Genomic DNA, 20,931 nt, shown 5'->3' on the forward strand with positions numbered 1-20,931 from the left:
TTCAGTCAGCTCTTCACTCTCGTGATTAATGAATTTTGACTCCTGTTGCTGATCTTTGCTGCAACTTTCGTTCTGCTCACAATTTAGTAAGCAAACACGTTCAAGTTTTAATTGTAGTGACTAAATTATTTTATTATACACACACACCAAATTGACGGTGGGGGGCCATGGTATATTTAAATCTGCATATTGTAATATCTGCTGGGCACCCCTAGTCTAGTCTTATTAAATGTATGCTTCATCTTTCATTTTTAATTTGTAAATTTGATCAATAAATTCAATTATTTAGAATAATAAGACACTATATGGCTGTTACTCTAGGTAGGGGTGATCAAATTAAATCGTTTACACTGAAAAATAACAATGCATTAAATAATGTTATGAGATTGTTTTAAATATGAGTTAATTAACAATCGTTGGAAAGAATGATCACTTTTAAACATAACACTAAACCGTCATTAGGTGTCGCCAGGCGACCGTCTTAATGATCGAGTCATTGATTCATTCGTTCAAACGATTCGTTCGAACGACTGAGTCATTCATGAATGAGACAGATGTTTATGGATTGGTCATTGAATCTTTGAGTCAACCAATTCGTTCAAAACGCTGAATCATTCAGTAATGAGAAAACACGTTGCTGTGAGATGCGCAATGGTTCTGCTGTGATCTTTATTTAACTATTTTCGCTGCTAAAACTGAAAAAAGTCAATATTGCATCTAAAATGTAAGTGACTTGACGTGTGTGTGAGAGAGATTGTGTCTGTTACAGTGACAAGAGTTTAACCCTTTAAGGCCTTGTCTTTTTGGATATATATCTTTTTTTTATTACAAAATGTGCATACAACCCATATATTTTAAATGTATTGTTTGCTTTAAATTAAATTAAGATTGTATGCTTGGTAATAAATTTAAAATTAATGTGCTATATTTCAGATCAATATAGCCTATTTGTTTTCCTTCATTTTATTCAACACTAACTTTATTCTCATCTGAATTATAAATAACTTATTTCTGTATAAAATAAAAAATCCCGAATAATCCAGACCAACCAGAGCGCACTATTCCTACAACATCATCAGTGCTGAAGCAGAACTAGCAGAGCCGTTCGGCAGATAGCGAGCAGATATTTTGTGTCACGTTGTGCACAATAACCCTAAAGGCACCAGGGTGACGGTGCCACCGGCTTTTTATATATACAGGTCCTTCTCAAAAAATTAGCATATTGTGATGAAGTTCATTATTTTCCATAATGTAATGATAAAAATTAAACTTTCATATATTTTAGATTCATTGCACACCAACTGAAATATTTCAGGTCTTTTATTGTTTTAATACTGATGATTTTGGCATACAGCTCATGAAAACCCAAAATTCCTGTCTCAAAAAATTAGCATATTTCATCCGACCAATAAAAGAAGTGTTTTTAATACAAAAAAAAAGTCAACCTTCAAATAATTATGTTCAGTTATGCACTCAATAGTCAATACTTGGTCGGGAATCCTTTTGCAGAAATGACTGCTTCAATGCGGCGTGGCATGGAGGCAATCAGCCTGTGGCACTGCTGAGGTGTTATGGAGGCCCAGGATGCTTCGATAGCGGCCTTAAGCTCATCCAGAGTGTTGGGTCTTGCGTCTCTCAACTTTCTCTTCACAATATCCCACAGATTCTCTATGGGGTTCAGGTCAGGAGAGCTGGCAGAACAATTGAGCACAGTAATACCATGGTCAGTAAACCATTTACCAGTGGTTTTGGCACTGTGAGCAGGTGCCAGGTCGTGCTGAAAAATGAAATCTTCATCTCCATAAAGCTTTTCAGCAGATGGAAGCATGAAGTGCTCCAAAATCTCCTGATAGCTAGCTGCACTGACCCTGCCCTTGATAAAACACAGTGCACCAACACCAGCAGCTGACATGGCACCCCAGACCATCACTGACTGTGGGTACTTGACACTGGACTTCAGGCATTTTGGCATTTCCTTCTCCTGTTCGCTGTACGAGGCCGATCACATGGATGTGACTATTGTGAGCCAAAGTTATAGCGCCACCAACTGGCAGCAGGAAGTGTGTCACTTTCAAAATGCTTTGAAATCACTCTCTTATTTTTACCCGATTTGCTTCAAACTTTGTGTATAATGTAAACACACTCCAGATGTAGACCTGTGAAAGGATTATTGATATCTTAAATACTGTTGCCATGGCAACGCATCAAACTTTAATTCTCTTTTTGGATGCTTTTGAGACTCTTAGCATGCTTGAAATTGCATGAAACTCGTCAGACACATCACATTTATTAGCCAGTAGACATGTGCAAAGTTTCAGAAACGGGCGTGGTGAGGGGCTTAGTAGCGCCACCTTTTGACAAAAGTTGGTTGTTAGTTTTATCTACAGTTACAAAAATCGGTATGTATATTGTACTCCTCGAGCCGGACAACTTTATAATTTACAGTCATTAGCTCCGACCAACAGGAAGTCAGATATTTTGGTTTGAATGTGGAGAAAATCTCAGAATTTTGCCAGTCTCTCAGTGTCTGTGTGTGTGAGTGAGAGGAGGAGGGCTTGTCAGGTTTATTTTAACCCTTTCTTTGCTGTGTGCGACTTCTCTGGCATTTTTGGGGGCCTTAACATGCTCGAAAACTCTTGAAACTTTGCACACAGGTCAGAACCCACGGCCATCAGGGCCAGGCTGAAGCTGGAACCCGGGCGTGGCAGGGCAACAATTTGAAACACTTCTCCTAGGGAATTCATTTGATCGTCGCCAAACTCGGTGTGCATGAAGTCAAGACATTGAGGATGAAAAATTGACAGGGGATTTTTTATATCTCGAACGGTTTGGCGGTGTTTACGGTGGAAACGAATTTATGGCGAATAATGGAAACAGGAAGTGTGTTATAACTTCAGCATACATTAACTGATCTTGATGAAACTTCAGCAGTGTGTTCGCTGTAAGAGGCCAATCACATGGATGTGACTATTGTGAGTCAAAGTTATAGTGCCACCAACTGGCAGCAGGAAGTGTGTCACTTTCAAAATGCTTTTGACAAAAGTGGGGAGGTTAGTTTTATCTACAGTAACAAAACTCGGTATGTATATTGTACTCTTCGAGCAGGACAACTTTCTAATTTACAGTCATTAGCTACGACCAACAGGAAGTCAGATATTTTGGTTTGAATGTGGATTTCAGATTCTGAGTTTTTAGCTACTCCTCCTAAGTAGTTTATTTTATTCACGCCAAACTTTTTCAACATGATGAAAATACATTAAAGATGCTAAATTGTGAACAGATATTGAATATCTCAAACGGTTTTGCTATGGTGAGGGATTAAAGTAATGTCAAAAAAAGAATCAGGAAATGTCTCATATCTTTCTAAAATGTAATTATACACCATTTATTTTTATATAAAATTATACAAACATTAGAACTAAACCCATTTTATTCCTTTTTTTCAATTTAAGAATTATGTTTAAGTTTAAAAACAGCCAGAATGGTTGTTTAGTCAAAAAATAATAATAATCCAAATCATATATAGTGATATACTGCCCTCTTGTGTTCAAAATCAGGTAGGCCCATTGTATTTATATATATTTATATATTAGGGATGTTACTATGGGAATATTTTCCCACCGGTTAATCAACGTGTGACACCGCTGGGGGCTTTAAAATCGCTAACTTGAAAGCGAAAGTATAATACGGACATCCGCAGAAGACATTAACCCTTTAGGCGCCAGAGGTTTTTTCCTAAAACGTTCGATTTTGACATCTTGATCTCAAAAGGCTATATCTTAAAAGTGATAAAAGATAGAGACTTTCTGTAAATTAGAGAAATATTAGGGATGACCCAAAGTTTATGATTACATTTTCCCATCTAATTAGCATATTATGACGTCATATGGTGGTGGCAATCTTGGATTATAGAATTTTCATGAAAAGTCACGTTTAAATGATAAAATGCAGCACTTCTTTCCCCCCAAAATGTCCATCACCTTCTGTATGCTATATTGCACAATACTGAATGCTCAGGTATATAGTAAGTAGTAAACAAACTGTGTAAATCATTACTAATAAATGGTAGAAACAAACCGAATGCATGTAGTGATTGGCCTTTTGCTGTAGAGATTTTCCATTTACTAAATACATTAGGCACTCTGATTCCATGTATGGGGCAAATATATTTTATTCATATGACATACAAACACAAGTAGACAAGACCTGTATAGTTCAAACGCTCACTCGCACAGATCATGAGTGACATGATACGAGCAGCGCGGCCAGATCTGCCTCGCGCGCGCGCCGAGTGTGCACAGCTCGGACTACTGTCATTGTCATTGCGACTCCCCACCCTGCCTCCACGTTGCCTCCTAACTGTCCTATGAATACTTCGACCTCGTCTAACATACCCAGTGGTATTAGACAAAGTCTCCACCACAATACTGTCGCCGCGATTGCAGAGAGGATCTGATAAAATGGCTCACTCGCACACTAGCTCCGCTTTTGATCGCACTGATTCAATGCGCTCTAACTCGAACATTTTGTATAGAAACATGACGTTTTTTTGATTCGGGGATGAAGTATGACATGTCTGCCATCCAGTGGAGGGGAGGTTGAACGAAATTTGACACCCAATTTGACAAAATCGTCCGTTTTATTCAGTGCCGCGTCTTGTCGAGTAAACTCGACCGTGGCGCCTAGAGGGTTAATAATGGTGCAGAGTAGAGCGAGCTTTTTCAATTAATTCCTATGGAAGTAGGAATGAACTAAACAACGTTCACTCTGTTCTGCTCATCCCTCACCGTGGGCGCGCACAGTTATGAATGCCTGTGCAGCCGTGAGCATTTTAGTTTAATTTTAAAATTAGGCCACAATGTTGTGTTTTATTACGAGTGTACACAAACATAAATAAACACTTTGCAGTTTGAATTATGTCATGTATGAACAAATGACGTAGTATGTTTTTATGTGTAACACTGTTCAATCGCGCCCGCGCCACATCCACCCACACACACACGTTCCAGCATTGCAATCTTGACATCGCAAGCCTGTTCATTATAGCCTTATATATGTGCTATATATTAGATCAATATATTTTTTCCTTAAAATTTTAATCAACACTAACTTTATTCTCATCAGAGTTACAGTATATATTTTTTTGTATAAAATAATACTACCATTAAAAAAACACATTTTTTAATCAATGTAGATTGTGTAACTTAAAAATAAACAAATCAGTGCTCTGTTTAAGGACAAGAAATGAAAATCTATGCAATATGATGAATGTCCAAAAGATGCCACTCACAGACTGTTTTTAAATGGGATTGGATAAATATTTTTTTGCTTTTAAACTGTGTGTGTGTGTGTGATTGTGTCTTGGTGTATGTTAGTGACAAGAGTTTAACCCTTGTTCAATTTAAGTTTAAGGCCTTGTCTTTTTGGATATATATATATTTTTTTTCCTCCAAAATATTCATATAACCCATATATTTTAAGTGTATTGTTTGCTTTAGATTAAATTAAGATTGTATCTTTGGTAATTGAAGCTAAATTAATTTAAAATTAATGTGCTATATTTCAGATCAATAAAATCAATGTTTTCCTTCATTTTAATCAACACTAACTTTATTCTCATCTGAATTATAAATAACCTATTTCTGTATAAAATAAAAAATCCCGAATAATCCCGACCAACCAGAGTGCACTATTCCCACAACATCATCAGTGCTGAAGTAGAACTACCAGAGCCGTTCGGCAGATTTTCAGTCTTGTGTGCTTATTTCATGTGTCCGTTAAATCCATGAGACCGTCTGTAGGGTGTCTCATTTTTCATTTTAGGTTTCAGAAGGTTGCTCACGCATACTTTGTGGTTGATATGTGCCCTCGATGCGCACTTTTGCAGAGCCCACACTTATGCAAGCTCTACAGCACACTTCTTTTCGACAGTCAAAGCAGGGTTATGTTTTTGCACGTCGTGCACAATAACCCTAAATGCACCGGGGTGGCGCCTCTCTCTCTCTCACACACGCGCACACACACACACAGTTCGATCGCGCCTGCGCCTCTCTCTCTCTCTCTCACACACACACACACACAGTTCGATCGCGCCCGCGCCTCTCTCTCTCTCTCTCTCTCTCTCTCTCTCTCTTTCTCACACGCGCACACACACACACAGTTTGATCGCGCCTCTCTCTCTCTCTCTCTCTCTCTCTCTCTCTCACTCTCACACACTTTGCAGTTTCAATGATGACAGTCCTCTATGAACAAAATGACGGAGTATGTTTTTATGTTTCCACTGTTCGATCGCGCCCACGCCTCACACACACACACACACACACACACACACACATATAAGTTTAACCCTTGTTCAAGTGTAAATTTAAGGACTTGTCTTTTTGGATATATATATGTATATATATATATATATATATATTTTTTTTTTATATTCATATAACCCATATATTTTAAATGTATTGTTTGCTTTAAATTAAATTAAGATTGTATGTTTGGTAATTTAACCTAAATTAATTTAAAATGTATGTGCTATATTTCAGATCAATATATTTGTTTTCCTTCATTTTAATCAACACTAACTTTATTCTCATCTGAATTAATAAATAACTTATTTCTGTATAAAATAAAAAATCCTGAATAATCCAGACCAACCAGAGCACACTATTCCTACAACATCATCAGTGCTGATGCGGAACTACCAGAGCCGTTCGGCAGATAGCGAGCAGATGCAGCATATGTGTTGTAACAAGGCAGGGTCAGGCCAGGGGGATCCATTTGCAGCTTTTTATTAAGAATGGTCAAGACAGGCAGGGTGAGCAATGGCAAACAGGGCAGAACAGAAAAGGCAGAGACAAACCAGGTTGACAGGCAAAGGACAAATACCTCCAGATAAATACTGGGCTTCTGGATTTACACATTTAAGTGCTGCAAAACATATTGACCTATGGGATTAATATCCTGCCATGATTCAAAACTGAAAATAAAGTTCTGAAAGGTTGAAACTAAGTGTTCGAAAACTCAAAATCTTACAAAAAAAAGTTTTGCAAGATCGAAAAATAAGATTTGCAAGCTTGCAAAATGTAAAAAAATTAAAAATACCTCTGCAAACATTATGTTGTTTTTGAGATTTCCTTCTTCAGAACTGCAAACATTTTTTTTACGATGTTGCGCAAACAATTTTTCAGAGTTTCAAATTTGTCAGTGTTCTCCCACTGTATTAGTTTGTTTTCCAGGTTTGAAACCTTGTAAATGGTGATCTGAAAACTGGTGTGCGAATGTGTGAAAAAAAGTTTTGAAACTCTGAAAACAGACTTTTGCAGGCTTGCAAAGGGGTAAAAAAATTTAAATCTCTGCAAACATAATTTTGTTTTTGAGTTTTCCTTCTTCAGAAGTGCAACACTCTTTTTTACGGTGTTGTGCAATCATTTTTTCAGAGTTTCGAATTTGTCACTGTTCTCCCAGTGTGTAGTTTGTTTTCCAGATTTGAAACCTTGTAAATGGTGATCTGAAAACTGGTGTGCGAATAGGTGAAAAAAAGTTTTAAAAACTCTGAAAACTGAGGTTCGAAAGGGCGAAACTTATTACATTACATTACATGTGCACTCCTATAGCAGACTATTTTTTCAGAGCTGAGTTTACAACACCCACTTTGCGGAGATACGCCCACACAGTTGCGAGCTTGCGACTCACGTGATTTGTGGCAGCTTTGTCACGCAGCTCTGCTCTGAAACTCTGAAACTCAGACTGAGCGAAAATTAAGCTTCGCAACCTCGCAACTTAAAAAAAGCCTGGAGGGAGGGCCTTCTGCTCTTGGCCAATGCTTTGCTGTCTGCTGACGTACAGTCCAATCACAAGTCGTATTTACTGGAAAGGTGGGATTGACCGACTGCTCCGCCAATGACGAAAGCGTATGATATAAAGTATGATCAGTGTTATTCTAATGTTGATCTAGCTTACTGCTAGTCTCATACAGCCAACAAACGAACACATAGAATAATATTATAACTTTCAACACACTCAAATGCAGTTTAGTATGATGGTGTAGACCAAGTGAAACAGCGCTGCGTTACCTCACAAGTTTCATTCGTCAAATAAACTGACCTGTGTGAGTAGTAATTCAGCACTTGCGGGTAGTTCGGTAGAATGAAATGTCCTTATTCCTTTATATACGCGGGACTCGCGTGTGGGGCTGATCTGTCTCTCATTTGCAATCGCGCCCTGCTTCATACCACAGTCATGATAAATAACATGAAGGTTTCATAAGTTTCATAAAAATGCAATATTTTAAACAAAAAGCTGAGGGGGAAAATAGCTTTCTGGAAAGCCGGAAAATTCCGTCAATGGAGGGGGCAGAGTTAAGTTAAATGTTGCTCAATGTAGGATATTGTGCTGTTCGAGAATATTATTTCTGTGCTTTTTATGAGCAGAATCACAAGCATTTTACTGAAACAGTGCACAATAATCATGAGATACTAGTCTAGTCAAGTCAAGTCACATTTATTTATGTAGCGCTTTTTACAATACAGATTGTTTCAAAACAGCTTTACAGAGATAACAGGAAAATAATGCAACAAAGTTTGTTTCCAGAAGAAAATAGCGTCAGTCCAGTCCAGTAAGTTCAGTGATGTTTAATTTTTGTTGTAAAAAAGTTATCAATTTAGTTAATTTATATATATGGCCGCTCTAGAAAAAAACGTAATGTCATCGTCCAGCTCAGTTCAGTTCTCATATAATGGTGTCAATGCAGGCAGATCAATAATTATTGTTGAATATTAAATTAAATGTTACATTTTCTATAGGCTGCTATGAAAGCGGTGGTTGCCACAAGCCGCATGCATGAGGGCTCACGGCGGCGGACGGACAGCTGCGAGATGCCCAACACAGAAAATACCTCGTGCCAGAACAGCATACAGAAGGAAAACACTTTGGATTCTCAAAGGGAGCCCATTCCCATTAAAGAGGGATTTAAGCAGGTTGAGGATGGAGCTCAGAGTCCCTCAAGTACCCCACTCCACCCTATCCATAAATCTAAATCTTCTGACCTATCTGGGCCCTTGCCCACTCGCCCACCCCTGATAGCAGACGAACACAGGCAGACCTCTGTTATACCGAAGGCTCCGGTGGTGCGGCCCAGGATGCCCAAGAAGAGCTGCTCAGTGGATCCTGGAGGCAAATATGAGCCTTTGCCAGTAAGCACCACCCCACCCAGTCCCAAGAACCTCAGTAATGGTTTCTCCATGGGTGTTGAGACAGGTGGCAATACGGCAGAATGTCCGTAGACTGGATGATCTAAATATTAGGATTCTTACAGAAGATGGAGGGCCTCGTGCGAGGAAGAGAGCAGGAGAGATGATGCTTTAAAAATACACTGAGAATTCCTTCTTCCCCTCTTCCATTTTTTTGCCATGATATATTTTGATACAGGACTGACACTTGATGAGCTATCTGTTTCTTAAAGCTCTTTATATTGAGGCATGTGGCTTTCATGACAACTTTAGGTTAGCGGCACAGCGTACATTGTTTTTTTTTTTCCTCTTTGCACAAGCATTGTAAATAAGATTGTCTCTCATCTGAGCTGAAATTCATTTTTCTCTTCTTTTGCTTTCATATGCAAATGTTCATGCAATCTTATTCTATCTCTAAAGGTAGTGAGGATCATGTATCTGTGATGTTGTGATATTTGTTTAATGACTGATAAATGACTGACCCCAGTATATGTCTTTTGCCCCATTTTAATTCACCGATTTTGTGTTAGCAAACTGCAAAAATGCTTGAAATGATTTCTAAAAGCTCAGACTAAAGGAAGGATATGCATCATGCCACAATCAAGGATAATGTTTTCCCCGGCTCTTCTTTGGCAGTTTATCTTCCATCAAATCTAATTGATGTTATTCAGGGTTACCAAACTGATGTCAAATTCCCTACTTTTCTGTAGTCATGACGAAATACAACATCCCGCTTCAACATCTGGGAAAGTTTTAGGGAAAAAACACACCTAAACTCCCACTGTACTACAAATCTTCTCTATGAGGTGGAATTAACACAACTACTATGCTTCAGCCAGACTGTCTACCTCTTCTAATGTACAGACACTTCCAGCTTTTCAAATAGTACATTCTGTATTATTCTACTCTTAGCATGGAAGTTAAATTTATCTGCCTCTGTAACAGCATCACAAAATATTTCAGTATATGATATAGCTGCTTGTCATTCTACTTTATTTTGATCTTTGCCAAAAAAAGAAAGAATGCTTTGTACATGCTGCTGACATAAACAGTAGCCTGATTAGACATCACTGGAACATTATGGCTATGAATAGTAATACTTTGCAGTTAAGATTAATCAGTTAATAATGTGTTTGCAGTTGCAAGACAGTGTAGATGCTCTTTATATTTGAGCAGGAGTTTTCATGTTTCCAAGATGAATACATTGAAGTGAGTTTATGCTTTTTTGGTATAGCTCATTTATGCTGACCTTGACAGTTATCAGTACACATTGACCAATTGTTGAAGCAGCAACAGTTCTATCAGTTGTCTACTTTAATAAGGAGTCTAAGAAAAAGTATTTATTGTCCTCCGTATTTTATAGTAATATTAGTAATAATATTATAATATATAATATCATATTAGTCCCTAATTGTAAAAGAGAAATGTAAAGACCCTAAAACTGTATTACTTCTGAGTGTAATTTTTTAAAATATTAATTTATGTCAGATTCTGAGTCAAATTGTTTACAACAAACAAACAACAGTTACAACACAAAAAACAATTACAACATAAAAAATAATAATACATAGCCTAAGTAAATAAGTACGTAAATTAAGAAAAATAAGTCATAAAAAGTACTTCAATTACAGTTACATCAGTACAGTATCTGAAATGTATTACACTGTTGCATGATTTTAATTGTTTATAGTTAAGGGTCGTTGTAAAGAGGGTGGGATACAGATACAGACAGATGTGTTTAAAACTACATTTCATGCTAAAATAATTTATAAAACCCGTGTTATAATACTTTGATAAACATAATAGATTGCTGCAATAAAACAAAACAAAAAACAACAACAACATGGCAATGCTTTGATAGGTCGTTTGATGTTTTGATGAAGGTGTGTGTGTTTTGAGCTTAGATGGGGTGACTCCGCAGCATCTCTTCCTCCCGGCAGGAGGAGTGGCTTCACTTCCGCCTGAATGCGACACATCCGAGCGAACCCCCGTCTTCGGTTGAGATCCGCGCGTGCGAAGTAGGTAGAGCAGATCTCCGCTTTGTTACCTAAACATTTTGTGACTCGCTCTGCTACTACGACGGTCGAGGACGAAGGACACCAAGGTATTTTTTTGTGCTGAAAATTATGATTATGCCATTCCTGTTTTATTCTGTGAGAATTAGGCCTATTTGCTTTAAATATGCGGACAGCACGCTCTCACAAACGCACATGAGCGTTCGCTGATAGCTTTGATGGTAGCAGGCCTAAAAAGAGTGGCCTGAAGCGATAAAAGTACAATTATAACTTGCAAAACGAATTTAGGTAATCAAGTAACAAATATATGTGTGGATAATGGTATTATTAGAATGTTGTTACTTATGTATTTATTTGTAACGATCCGTGCTGTCCATGCACCTTAGCTTAGTTTGCAGCTTAGCCTAGCATACATGCAAATTAGCTTCTCTTCATTGTTTTGTGTTTGTCGGGGAAAGAAGTCGACGAATAGACGTTTAATTCAGTATAAATAGTTGACTTGAGTGATCTTTGTCCGTAAGCCAGTGCAAACATTGCGAAAAAAATGGAAATGGTCTGAATATGTGCGGTTTGTTGCAAAGCAATGTTGCAGAGCATTGCGCTCTAGTAGAGATTTCTTTACGGTTTCTTACTCTCTCTTTCAGACTAAAATTTTGAAGCTGTAAAGTGTCTTCATGGCCGTCAGAAGAGGACACATAAGGTATTTAAAAGTGAGTATTTATTTATAATATACTTATAGTATACAGTAACGTTGCTGTTTCTTCAAGGAAATGTGAGTTACCATATAACAATTCGACACCAATACTATCGATCTATGCAGATTATTTATGTTGCCCATTGAGCAATGTTTGTGTTGATTACTTATTTTATTAATTATTTGATCGATTATTGGGACGAATTTTAGTGATGAATAAAATATTCGGCCGAAAAACAGCAAAAAATTAATTGATAGTTTGGAGGGCCGACATCATGACCCAAACTGTGATTGTTAAAAGCATCAGAGATGCTCCAATTAAACGTGTCATGCACGCAACGTGGATAAGCTACCACAGGTAAAAATGTCGTCTGCATGAACGCACTTCACCATGACCAAAAATGAAGAACTTTACTGGGACTGGTTTAATTTATCACTTGCTAACACAATCCCCTGAACAGCATACCAAGTATAATTACTGAAAAGTTATTTTAAATTTTTTGTTGAATGAATTTTTTTTAGGTAAAATAATTTTGTTGCATCAATAAATGTCTTGGGTCCTATTATTAGATTAAACTTTATTGCTATTATACATACAAGTATAAAACCCAGGAATTGCAGTTAGCATCTAACCAAAATGTGCAAACAGCAGTATATTGCATAGTGTTATTAGGTCCATATTTATATCATGTTGCAACTGATTTGTTGCTGCAGGTTTGTGAGGTTCAGAACCAGGGTAATGACAGAGACTCACACAAGGGTGCCAGCTCAGTAAAGGTAAAATTGGCCATTATTTCTGTCTTTAGACAAATGCTGGATATTATTGATATTTGTACTTGCTCTTTTTGTTTCAGTTTAAGTGTGCCAATGTAAATTTGATGATTTGGAAACAATGCATGTTCTTTTGTGAAGCAGGAAGTATACGATATGCCGAACGGTTACGAGGACCACATGGGCGATGAGCCAAGTGATGCTAAAACCAACCTGATTGTCAACTACCTGCCCCAGAACATGAGTCAGGAGGAGCTCCGCAGTCTCTTCAGCAGCATTGGCGAGGTGGAGTCAGCCAAACTCATAAGAGACAAGATGGCAGGTATGTCTCACTTGAGTTCAACACAATGAGTCTGTGGCTTTCTCTTCTGTGATATCTGTATGTGTAGACAAAGGCAGGTTTTTTTGCATACGTTCTTGTTTATTTCCAGCTCTTAAGCTTTTTTATTTTTTTAGGAATATTTTATTTTCATAGTTAAGTTCTATAGGGAATGATTTTCAATATTTAAGAACTGTTGATATTAAAACAGATCTTTGAGCAGTTTACTGAAGCCTGGGTCATGGTTTGTGGCAGAATTTCACTGTCTACTGTGGTATTTTATGCTCTAAAACATTTTGATCAAATTAGAATTTTTTTCCCCTCTATTTGAAAAGGATTTACTCATTATTCATTGTGGTACTGGCCAAATTTAATTTCATTTAGCTTTTGATTAAACTTGGTGTCACCCCAATGTGTTGAGTCAAGCACATTTGTTTTTTCTGTAAAGGTATTTTTTTTTTAGTGTGAGACTGCAAAAAGCTCGACTCATTTGACATTTTTAAAACTTCTCAGTTCTTTTAATGCTGTGGGCATCCTGTCTTGCGTGCACAGTGTACATATTTTATTTTGGTTGTTTTTGTTTTCCTATTGTTTGAGGACAATTATCAATTTCCAATTGAAGTGTGGAGAACCTGGAGTAGCCAAATGATGTCGGTGTGGTGCCATCTTCATGCATCTTTACCATTAGCTTTTATTTTTATTTCCTGCCCACAGCATCTCACTATCTGTGGATTTTATTTAGAAACGTGATGTATAGTTGATCTGTTGAATGTATACATTCTGTATTTTATTTACTTGAAGATGTTTGTAAATGCCTACTAATTTTTTTTTTTTTTTTTTTTTTTTTTTTTTTTAAAGGAGGTGTGAAGGAAGGTATTTGTTTATTCTTAGAAACTATTCTATAAAGAGTTTTTGATGTTTGACTTTTATTTCTGTATCCTAACCATTTCCTTGTCTGATGTCAAATTTTACTTGTTTTTGATGAACATGTAACTTTTTCTTTAACAATTGTCATTCACAAGATTAGCTTGTATTATGTTTCTTTTGTCCAGAAAGAATAGTCTGCAGGATGTGGACGAACGTTTGTTATTTTTATTTTGTTTTTTTCCCCCTTTTGTTTTCTCTAGGCCACAGTTTAGGGTACGGATTTGTTAACTATGTTAACCCTAGTGATGCAGAAAGGGCAATCAATACACTCAATGGCCTGAGACTACAGTCTAAAACTATCAAGGTAACGTGCTAAGAGGTGTTTTTGTATCATGTTACATTACAGATGCCATGTTAAACTAGATTAAAAGCAGTAAAGGACAACGTTCGAGTCCTGCTTGCTTTCTGTAAGGAATGATTTTTTTTTTTCATGTTTCAACTATTGTTCTTTTTTTTCCCTAATTTTTTTGCTTTGTTTCATTTTCTTTTTATTGACATTTGAAGTCTCTAGACTTTGGCCCTTATAATCTGTGTGATTGGCTGTCTAAGCATGGTTTAAATTCGGTACAGAATTATACTGAAGTCAGTGACCTTTTTAATTTTAAAGTTCATTTATGATCAATCTGCTACTTTCAGTTTTATTGTGATGTTGTGGTGTAGAAATGGAGGTGTAAAATTAAGTCAATTTCTTGAGTATGAGATTGTGCCGAACAGAAGCCCTGCGTTGAAGTCCCAGAGTTTTATTTTATTTTGAGCATTGTAGTTTAATTCAAATTGAAAGTTGTCTCTTTTGTGTGTGGTGGAAGCATAGACTACAAAAACTGTTTAATATCTATGAACTTATAAATTTTATTGTAGTTTTCTTTTGTTTGTTGCTTTTTCATTTGTAAAAATCTAATGTGAGGTTCCACTTTGGCTGTACAATGGAACTACATTGTTCCATTAGTAATGGGGGCAAATATGATGGCTTTTTTTTTTTACATATATATATATATATATATATATATATATATATATATATATATATAATGCATCCAAGAAGAAGGGGTCTTTGATGTGATTTCTCCATTAAATCAGGTCTCATATGCCCGGCCGAGCTCTGACAGCATCAAAGATGCCAACCTTTACATCAGTGGTTTACCCAAGACCATGACACAGAAGGATGTAGAGGACATGTTTACCCAGTATGGGCGTATCATAAACTCCCGTGTACTGGTCGATCAGGCCTCAGGTAATGATTTCTGTCCTGCATTCTGTAATTTATCATCTTGAATGTAGTCTGGGTCTCAACTATTTTGGGGTTTCTTACCTGCATCAGGTCTGTCACGTGGAGTTGCATTCATTCGTTTTGATAAGAGGTCTGAAGCGGAGGAAGCCATCAAAGATCTTAATGGATCCAAACCAGCTGGTGCCTCTGAACCAATCACAGTGAAATTTGCTGCCAATCCAAACCAGACCAAGAATTCCCAGCTGCTTTCTCAGCTCTACAACACTCAGTCCCGTCGGTTCGGAGGACCTGTTCACCACCAGGCACAGCGCTTCAGGTGAGAAAGCGGAATACTTTAGGAAATATTTTAATATTGTCCTTCATTCTGAAGATTCTCCTTTAATATTGTCCTTCATTATATGTTGTAATTTTTGCGTCGGATGTTCTTGATACTTGGCTGTTTGTGAGAAAAGCTTTTAGCTGTCCTAGAGTTGCTCTCCTGATTAATCTCTTGCTTTCACAGGTTTTCACCCATGAGTGTTGACCATATGAGTGGCGTCTCCGGTATGAATGTGGCAGGCAGCTCTTCCTCTGGATGGTGTATCTTCATCTATAATTTGGGTCAAGATGCAGACGAAGGCATCCTGTGGCAAATGTTTGGTCCGTTCGGCGCTGTCACCAACGTCAAGGTCATCCGTGACTTTAACACCAACAAATGCAAAGGGTTTGGGTTTGTTACCATGCCAAATTACGAGGAGGCAGCAATGGCCATTGCCAGCCTGAATGGATACCGCCTGGGAGACAAAGTTCTACAAGTGTCGTTCAAATCCAGCAAGTCTCACAAGTAAAGGGACTTTTTTTTTTTTGGTCACAAGAATCTGAAAGTTAATTGAGGTTTCAGTTATTGTTGACTCTCTACATAAACATACTCGTACATCAATGTTTGGGGTGAAATAAATTTGTGTTAGTGTTTTACTGTGGGGTTAAGCAAAAGCTAGAATTTTGAAAAAGTGATTTGTCCCTGATGCCTGGCATTTGTGAAACCCTGGACAATTTAAGTCACAGATATATCGGAGGATCCTTTTTTGTTTGTGCACACTTTTGGGATACCTTAAAGATGTCATGGCATTATTGCTCTTTCCTTCTAACACCTCTTCCCTTAATCACAATGGACTTGTTGGTCCCATTTTCTTTATCTTATAATGTGAAGGCTTTTAGCTTTTTTGTCATTACAAACTAAACATTCTCACCTCTTCTAGATCTTTGTAAATAGGCCACCTATTCAGTGCTCCAGCTCACCCATCTGTAAGGTAAAAGAACATTGGAAGGACCAAAGAACTTGGAGTGTAAAGCATATGCCTTTAAATGTTTTAGTTTTCATGGTTGGAAGTTAAAAATTGAAACCACAAGTATTGTCATCTATGATGTCGTGTGTTTTTTTTGTTTTTTTCTCCATTGCAGTTTGCTTTTTTTATCGCAGGTTTTGTTTTTTTCATATTAAAATTTGTATTGCATTTAACAGCGCATTTCTTTTTATGTTTTATTTGGAAGGTGGTTAGGAGCAGTTTTAAAATTTGGTTTTACATGATTTTTTTAACCAGCATTGAATTCACTCCCCAGTTTGTAAGGTCTTGGAAGTTTCTGGATAAATGGATTGAGTCTGGTAGGAGCAGAGTTATTAGCCACATGGCTGCAGGTTGTTCATATAGAGTTGGTTAGATCAATGTTCACTTACACATTTGCTTGCAGAATTAACATTAATCCATTTTAATGTAGTGTTTTACTCTGTACTTAGTCAATCTCTAAATGCAGCTTTGTACATTTTAATGTGAAATTTGGATGTGCTTTGAGACCTTGTCAAAAGTCATGTAAAGGCCACACAAAGGTGAAGAATTGTATTTAATTGTTCTCAAGATATCAGTACTAGTACACATCCAATTGCAGACCAGCACTATATTTGTGTGCATGTTCATTTATGACAATAGGTTTGACATCAGTAATTGTACACATCATGCTTTGGGTCATTATTGATAATGTGACCTAAAGTCCTGTAGCATGATGTTCCATGTATATCATTCGAATAAATACCATTGTTTTGTCATAAAGATGTATTGTTAATTTCACTATTATTTTAATTGTACTTCTAGAGTTAAGCGTGAAAAGACCTCCAGTTAGCCTCTGTTTTTCCTTCATGGTTATGTTGAAGAAGATATACATTACATATTTTAGTTGTACATAGACTTTGTAAAAAAAAAAAAATTTGTTGATGAATGTTTCTTTTTAGGAATCTAGTCGTTTGCGATACTTTTTAGTGAGGACGGGATTATTTTTCCTCATACTCCAGAAAAAATTCAATTATAAAGTGTTAAAATAGGCTTGTGTTTAGGTGAACTTGCGAAAGCATTGGTGGTCTTAAGCAATTTGGGGGGCCCCCAATGAGAAAAAAAGACAATGCGACTGCAATTACTTTATCTCGGTTATATATTTAATGTTATCTCTTTAAAGAGGGGCCTATACCATGAAGCCGGTATAGGTGGCTAGCCAGGTATGTTTCATTTTAGTTTGCGCCAACCCTGAGTTTTATTATGATTAACGTGGTTTGGAATTGGTAAAATGTGCTTGGAAAAAAAGATCAGAAACTTGCATAAGTAACTATGGCGATTAGTCAAGTCAAGTCAAGTCACATTTATTTATATAGCGCTTTTCACAATACAGATTGCATCAAAGCAGCTTCACAGTGATAACATGAAAGTAGTACAACACAGTTCAATAATATTGTTGAATATTAAATATCCCCAACTAAGCAAGCCAAAAGCAAGGCGACAGTGGCAAGGAACCAAAACTCCATCAGATTGGATGGAGAAAAAAACCTTGGGAGAACCCAGGCTAGTCAGGGGCCAGTTCTCCTCTGGCTAACAATCATAGGGTTTTAAAGAAGCTTTACAGTAAGTGCATATCAGAGAGTACCTGGAAAAAATACATTTAGTTAATCATGTAATATTTAGGGGATAACATATCGCCGGCGTTGAGTCGTCTCTTCGCAGGCGTTGAGTCGTCTCTTCACAGGCGTTGGTCTTCTCATCACAGGCGTTGAGGCATCCGAAATCCCCGTGAGAGGCAGGATACCAAACTGGAGCCTACGAACGCCATTTTTCTCGGGACAAGCGTCCCGAGATAACAGCAGAAGGCAGATGGGAAATAATTAGCATAGCCGATGTTAGCATAGCCGATGGATTAGCACTGCTAAACCACATTCATGGTGCCAAACTACTATTAATTTGTATTTAACCCTTTCATGCATAGAGGTCACTACAGTGGACGGCTATTTTAAAAAAATAAGTATTTTCTTGAATTTGCATGGGTTTTGATGGCATAGTTGCACATCAACCTCTACAGTGGACCCTGGTGCATCATCCTATACATTGCCACCAAGTTGCAAGCCGTTGTGTGTAGTTTTTTTCTCCAAACCAAGATGGCCAATGGCCAGTCAGAAATGCCAAGTTGCTCTGGAATATCCACCCATTCCTTCTAGCTAGGAGACTCTTGCAGGTAAAAAAAATATTGTAGCATCAAGCAATATCTAATGAGTCATATCAGAGTTACATTTTACAAGTTTTGATTTTAGATTGGGAGAAAATTCTGATTAATCATCTGTCCACTACAGTGGACCTCATGCATCAATGGCTATATTTCAGCTACAATTCATACTTATACAGTTAATGTTGTTTTTGAAAATACTTAATCTGGAGTAACTTTTTTTAACTGAATGTATTTGTGTTATTAGTATGTAATTTGCATTAACATCCAAAAAATAATGTGATTACATAACGACTTGTAATGCATTACTTGTAACATAAAAAGTAATCTGATTACATAATGCACGTTACTTGTAATGCATTACTTGTTAGATCAAAAAGTAATCTGTTTACATAATGCATGTTGCTTGTAATGCATTACCCTAGATCAAAAAGTAATCTGTTTACGTAACGCATGTTGCTTGTTATAGGACAAGTTAGTTTGAATAAATGAGCACACACTGATTAGCTACTTGCTCTACGTTTATTTAAAATTAACAGCAAGACAACTAGAAGTGAATGTGCTTTCCATTAAATGAATCACACACAGAAAACAAATCCTTAACAAAAAAATAAACTTTGCAATGAACGTGCTTTGTTTTAAATAAATCACACAGTAAACAAAACCTTTACAAAAAAAACTTTGCAATTTAGACGCGCAAACTGGGTGCCGGTGCGGTGAGACGTACATGCTCGGGCAGATTCGGCTTGAAGTCGTTCATCCTCGGATGCGGCGCACGCGCGCTGTTACAAAAAAAAGCCGTGCAGTCCGCCAAGCGAAATGGGGTCTTGCCGGTCTTGCACACCCAAAGCGTCATTTTTGCCGCGCGCACCTTCGCGCTCGTGCGGACGCGTCGAGTATAAACCGTGTCAGCGGTTAGTATAAACCGCGCGCTTCGTGTCAGTGCGCGCTCTGATCAGTAAAGGGGCACAGACCTCTCCCGAATCATCTCCAGCAGTAGTGCCTCCGAACTTGGGAGTCCGAAGCACCACTAACTCCGCCTCCGTTTCCCTCGTAAGCTGATATTAGTATTTAAACATTCTCTATGATAAAAAATGTTTCTAAAAAATATTTTAATAACACGGTTTTGGCGGTTAGCTCTAATGACGGTGTTCAACTACCATATAATAACCGTCACACCCCTAGTTTTGAATCCTTATTTACTATCATTCCCTGTTGTTTATACTGTTAAGTATAATTCTCAACATCACATATTAACCTGACATTGCTAGCTTCAATCTAAATCTTTGCTAGCACAACAAGCTACTAATTCGCTAGCCTGTTAGCGTGCCATCCCTGCGCTCTTTATTTATTTATTTAGCTCGCGCCTTTTACAAATCCATCAAAGCTGTGGTAAGTAGAATCAGTCAACAAACACGGTGAGTCATGTCATCTCTCCTCTTATTGTGACTTGCACTTCTTGTAACAGAATTTACATGTGATAAATGCAGGGAGATAGTCAGGCTGACGGAAAAGATTTCAGAACTAGATACACGCATCCAAACTTTAATCGAGGGTAGTAAGAGTGCAAGGGCTTTAGATACTGCTTTGGATGCGCCTAGCTTAGTGAACACTGTACATTGTTCGGTTCCGGCTGAAGTAGAGCCCGTGCAGCAGGGCAATTGGGTGACGTTTAGACGGCGCTCTAGTCGCGGGACAAAACACCACTCTTCCGTTCCGATTACAACATTAAACAGGTTCTCCCCACTCAGTGAAACACCCACTGAGAATCCTGTTGAATGTGCCCTAGTTATTGGCGATTCTATTACACGGAACGTGAAAAAAGAGACACCAGCCACCATAGTCACATGTTTGCCGGGAGCCAGAGCGCCTGACATCAAAGCAAATTTAAAAGTGCTGGTCGTAAATTCTCTAAGATTATTATTCACGTCGGCACAAATGATGTTCGACTTCGCCAGTCGGAGATCACTAAAATTAATGTTAAAGAGGTGTGTGAACTCGCAAGTACGATGTCAGGCACTGTAATTTGCTCTGCCCCCCTTCCTGTTTGCAGGAGTGATTAGATAGTTAGTAGACTGTCCTCACTAAATGGCTAGTTGTCTAAGTGGTGTCCGCAAAATAACAGAATTCATAGACAAGCAGACAGACTGGCTAAACCGACCGTCCGCTAGCTGTCTCACGTCACCAAGGTCAGATAAATCCCATCACATAGAGACTCTTTCCCCTAGATATCATCA

General features: G+C 37.7%; 2 protein-coding genes across 8 annotated transcripts in view; both read left to right on the forward strand.

The window, feature by feature from the left end:
* si:ch73-60h1.1 (calcium/calmodulin-dependent protein kinase type IV) overlaps positions 1-9,585 on the forward strand; it is a 255,324-nt gene extending 245,739 nt beyond the window's left edge. For both annotated transcript variants that reach the window (XM_056252643.1, XM_056252644.1), the window contains one exon: positions 8,799-9,585. In XM_056252643.1, the coding sequence (XP_056108618.1) occupies positions 8,799-9,278 (480 nt within the window). In that variant the 3' untranslated portion in view covers positions 9,279-9,585. The remainder of the gene's footprint in view (positions 1-8,798) is intronic.
* Positions 9,586-11,200: 1,615 nt separating this feature from the next.
* On the forward strand, positions 11,201-17,262 carry elavl1b (ELAV like RNA binding protein 1b). Of its 6 annotated transcripts, XM_056252647.1 has the most exons (9): positions 11,201-11,328; positions 11,884-11,949; positions 12,648-12,710; positions 12,846-13,026; positions 13,882-13,896; positions 14,151-14,254; positions 15,028-15,181; positions 15,269-15,494; positions 15,681-17,262. In XM_056252647.1, exons 2-9 carry the CDS (start codon positions 11,914-11,916, stop codon positions 16,003-16,005), a joined length of 1,104 nt encoding a protein of 367 aa, XP_056108622.1. In that variant the 5' UTR covers positions 11,201-11,328; positions 11,884-11,913; the 3' UTR covers positions 16,006-17,262. The 6 variants fall into 6 exon arrangements, with proteins under 6 accessions (XP_056108622.1, XP_056108623.1, XP_056108624.1 ...); XM_056252648.1 differs by lacking the exon at positions 13,882-13,896; XM_056252649.1 differs by lacking the exon at positions 13,882-13,896 and having other exon boundaries at positions 12,849-13,026.
* The last annotated feature ends 3,669 nt before the right edge of the window (positions 17,263-20,931 follow it).

Source organism: Rhinichthys klamathensis, unplaced genomic scaffold (genome assembly GCF_029890125.1).
Source record: "Rhinichthys klamathensis goyatoka isolate OS25496 unplaced genomic scaffold, OSU_Roscu_1.1 h1tg000098l_1, whole genome shotgun sequence".
Classification (NCBI taxonomy): domain Eukaryota; kingdom Metazoa; phylum Chordata; class Actinopteri; order Cypriniformes; family Leuciscidae; genus Rhinichthys; species Rhinichthys klamathensis.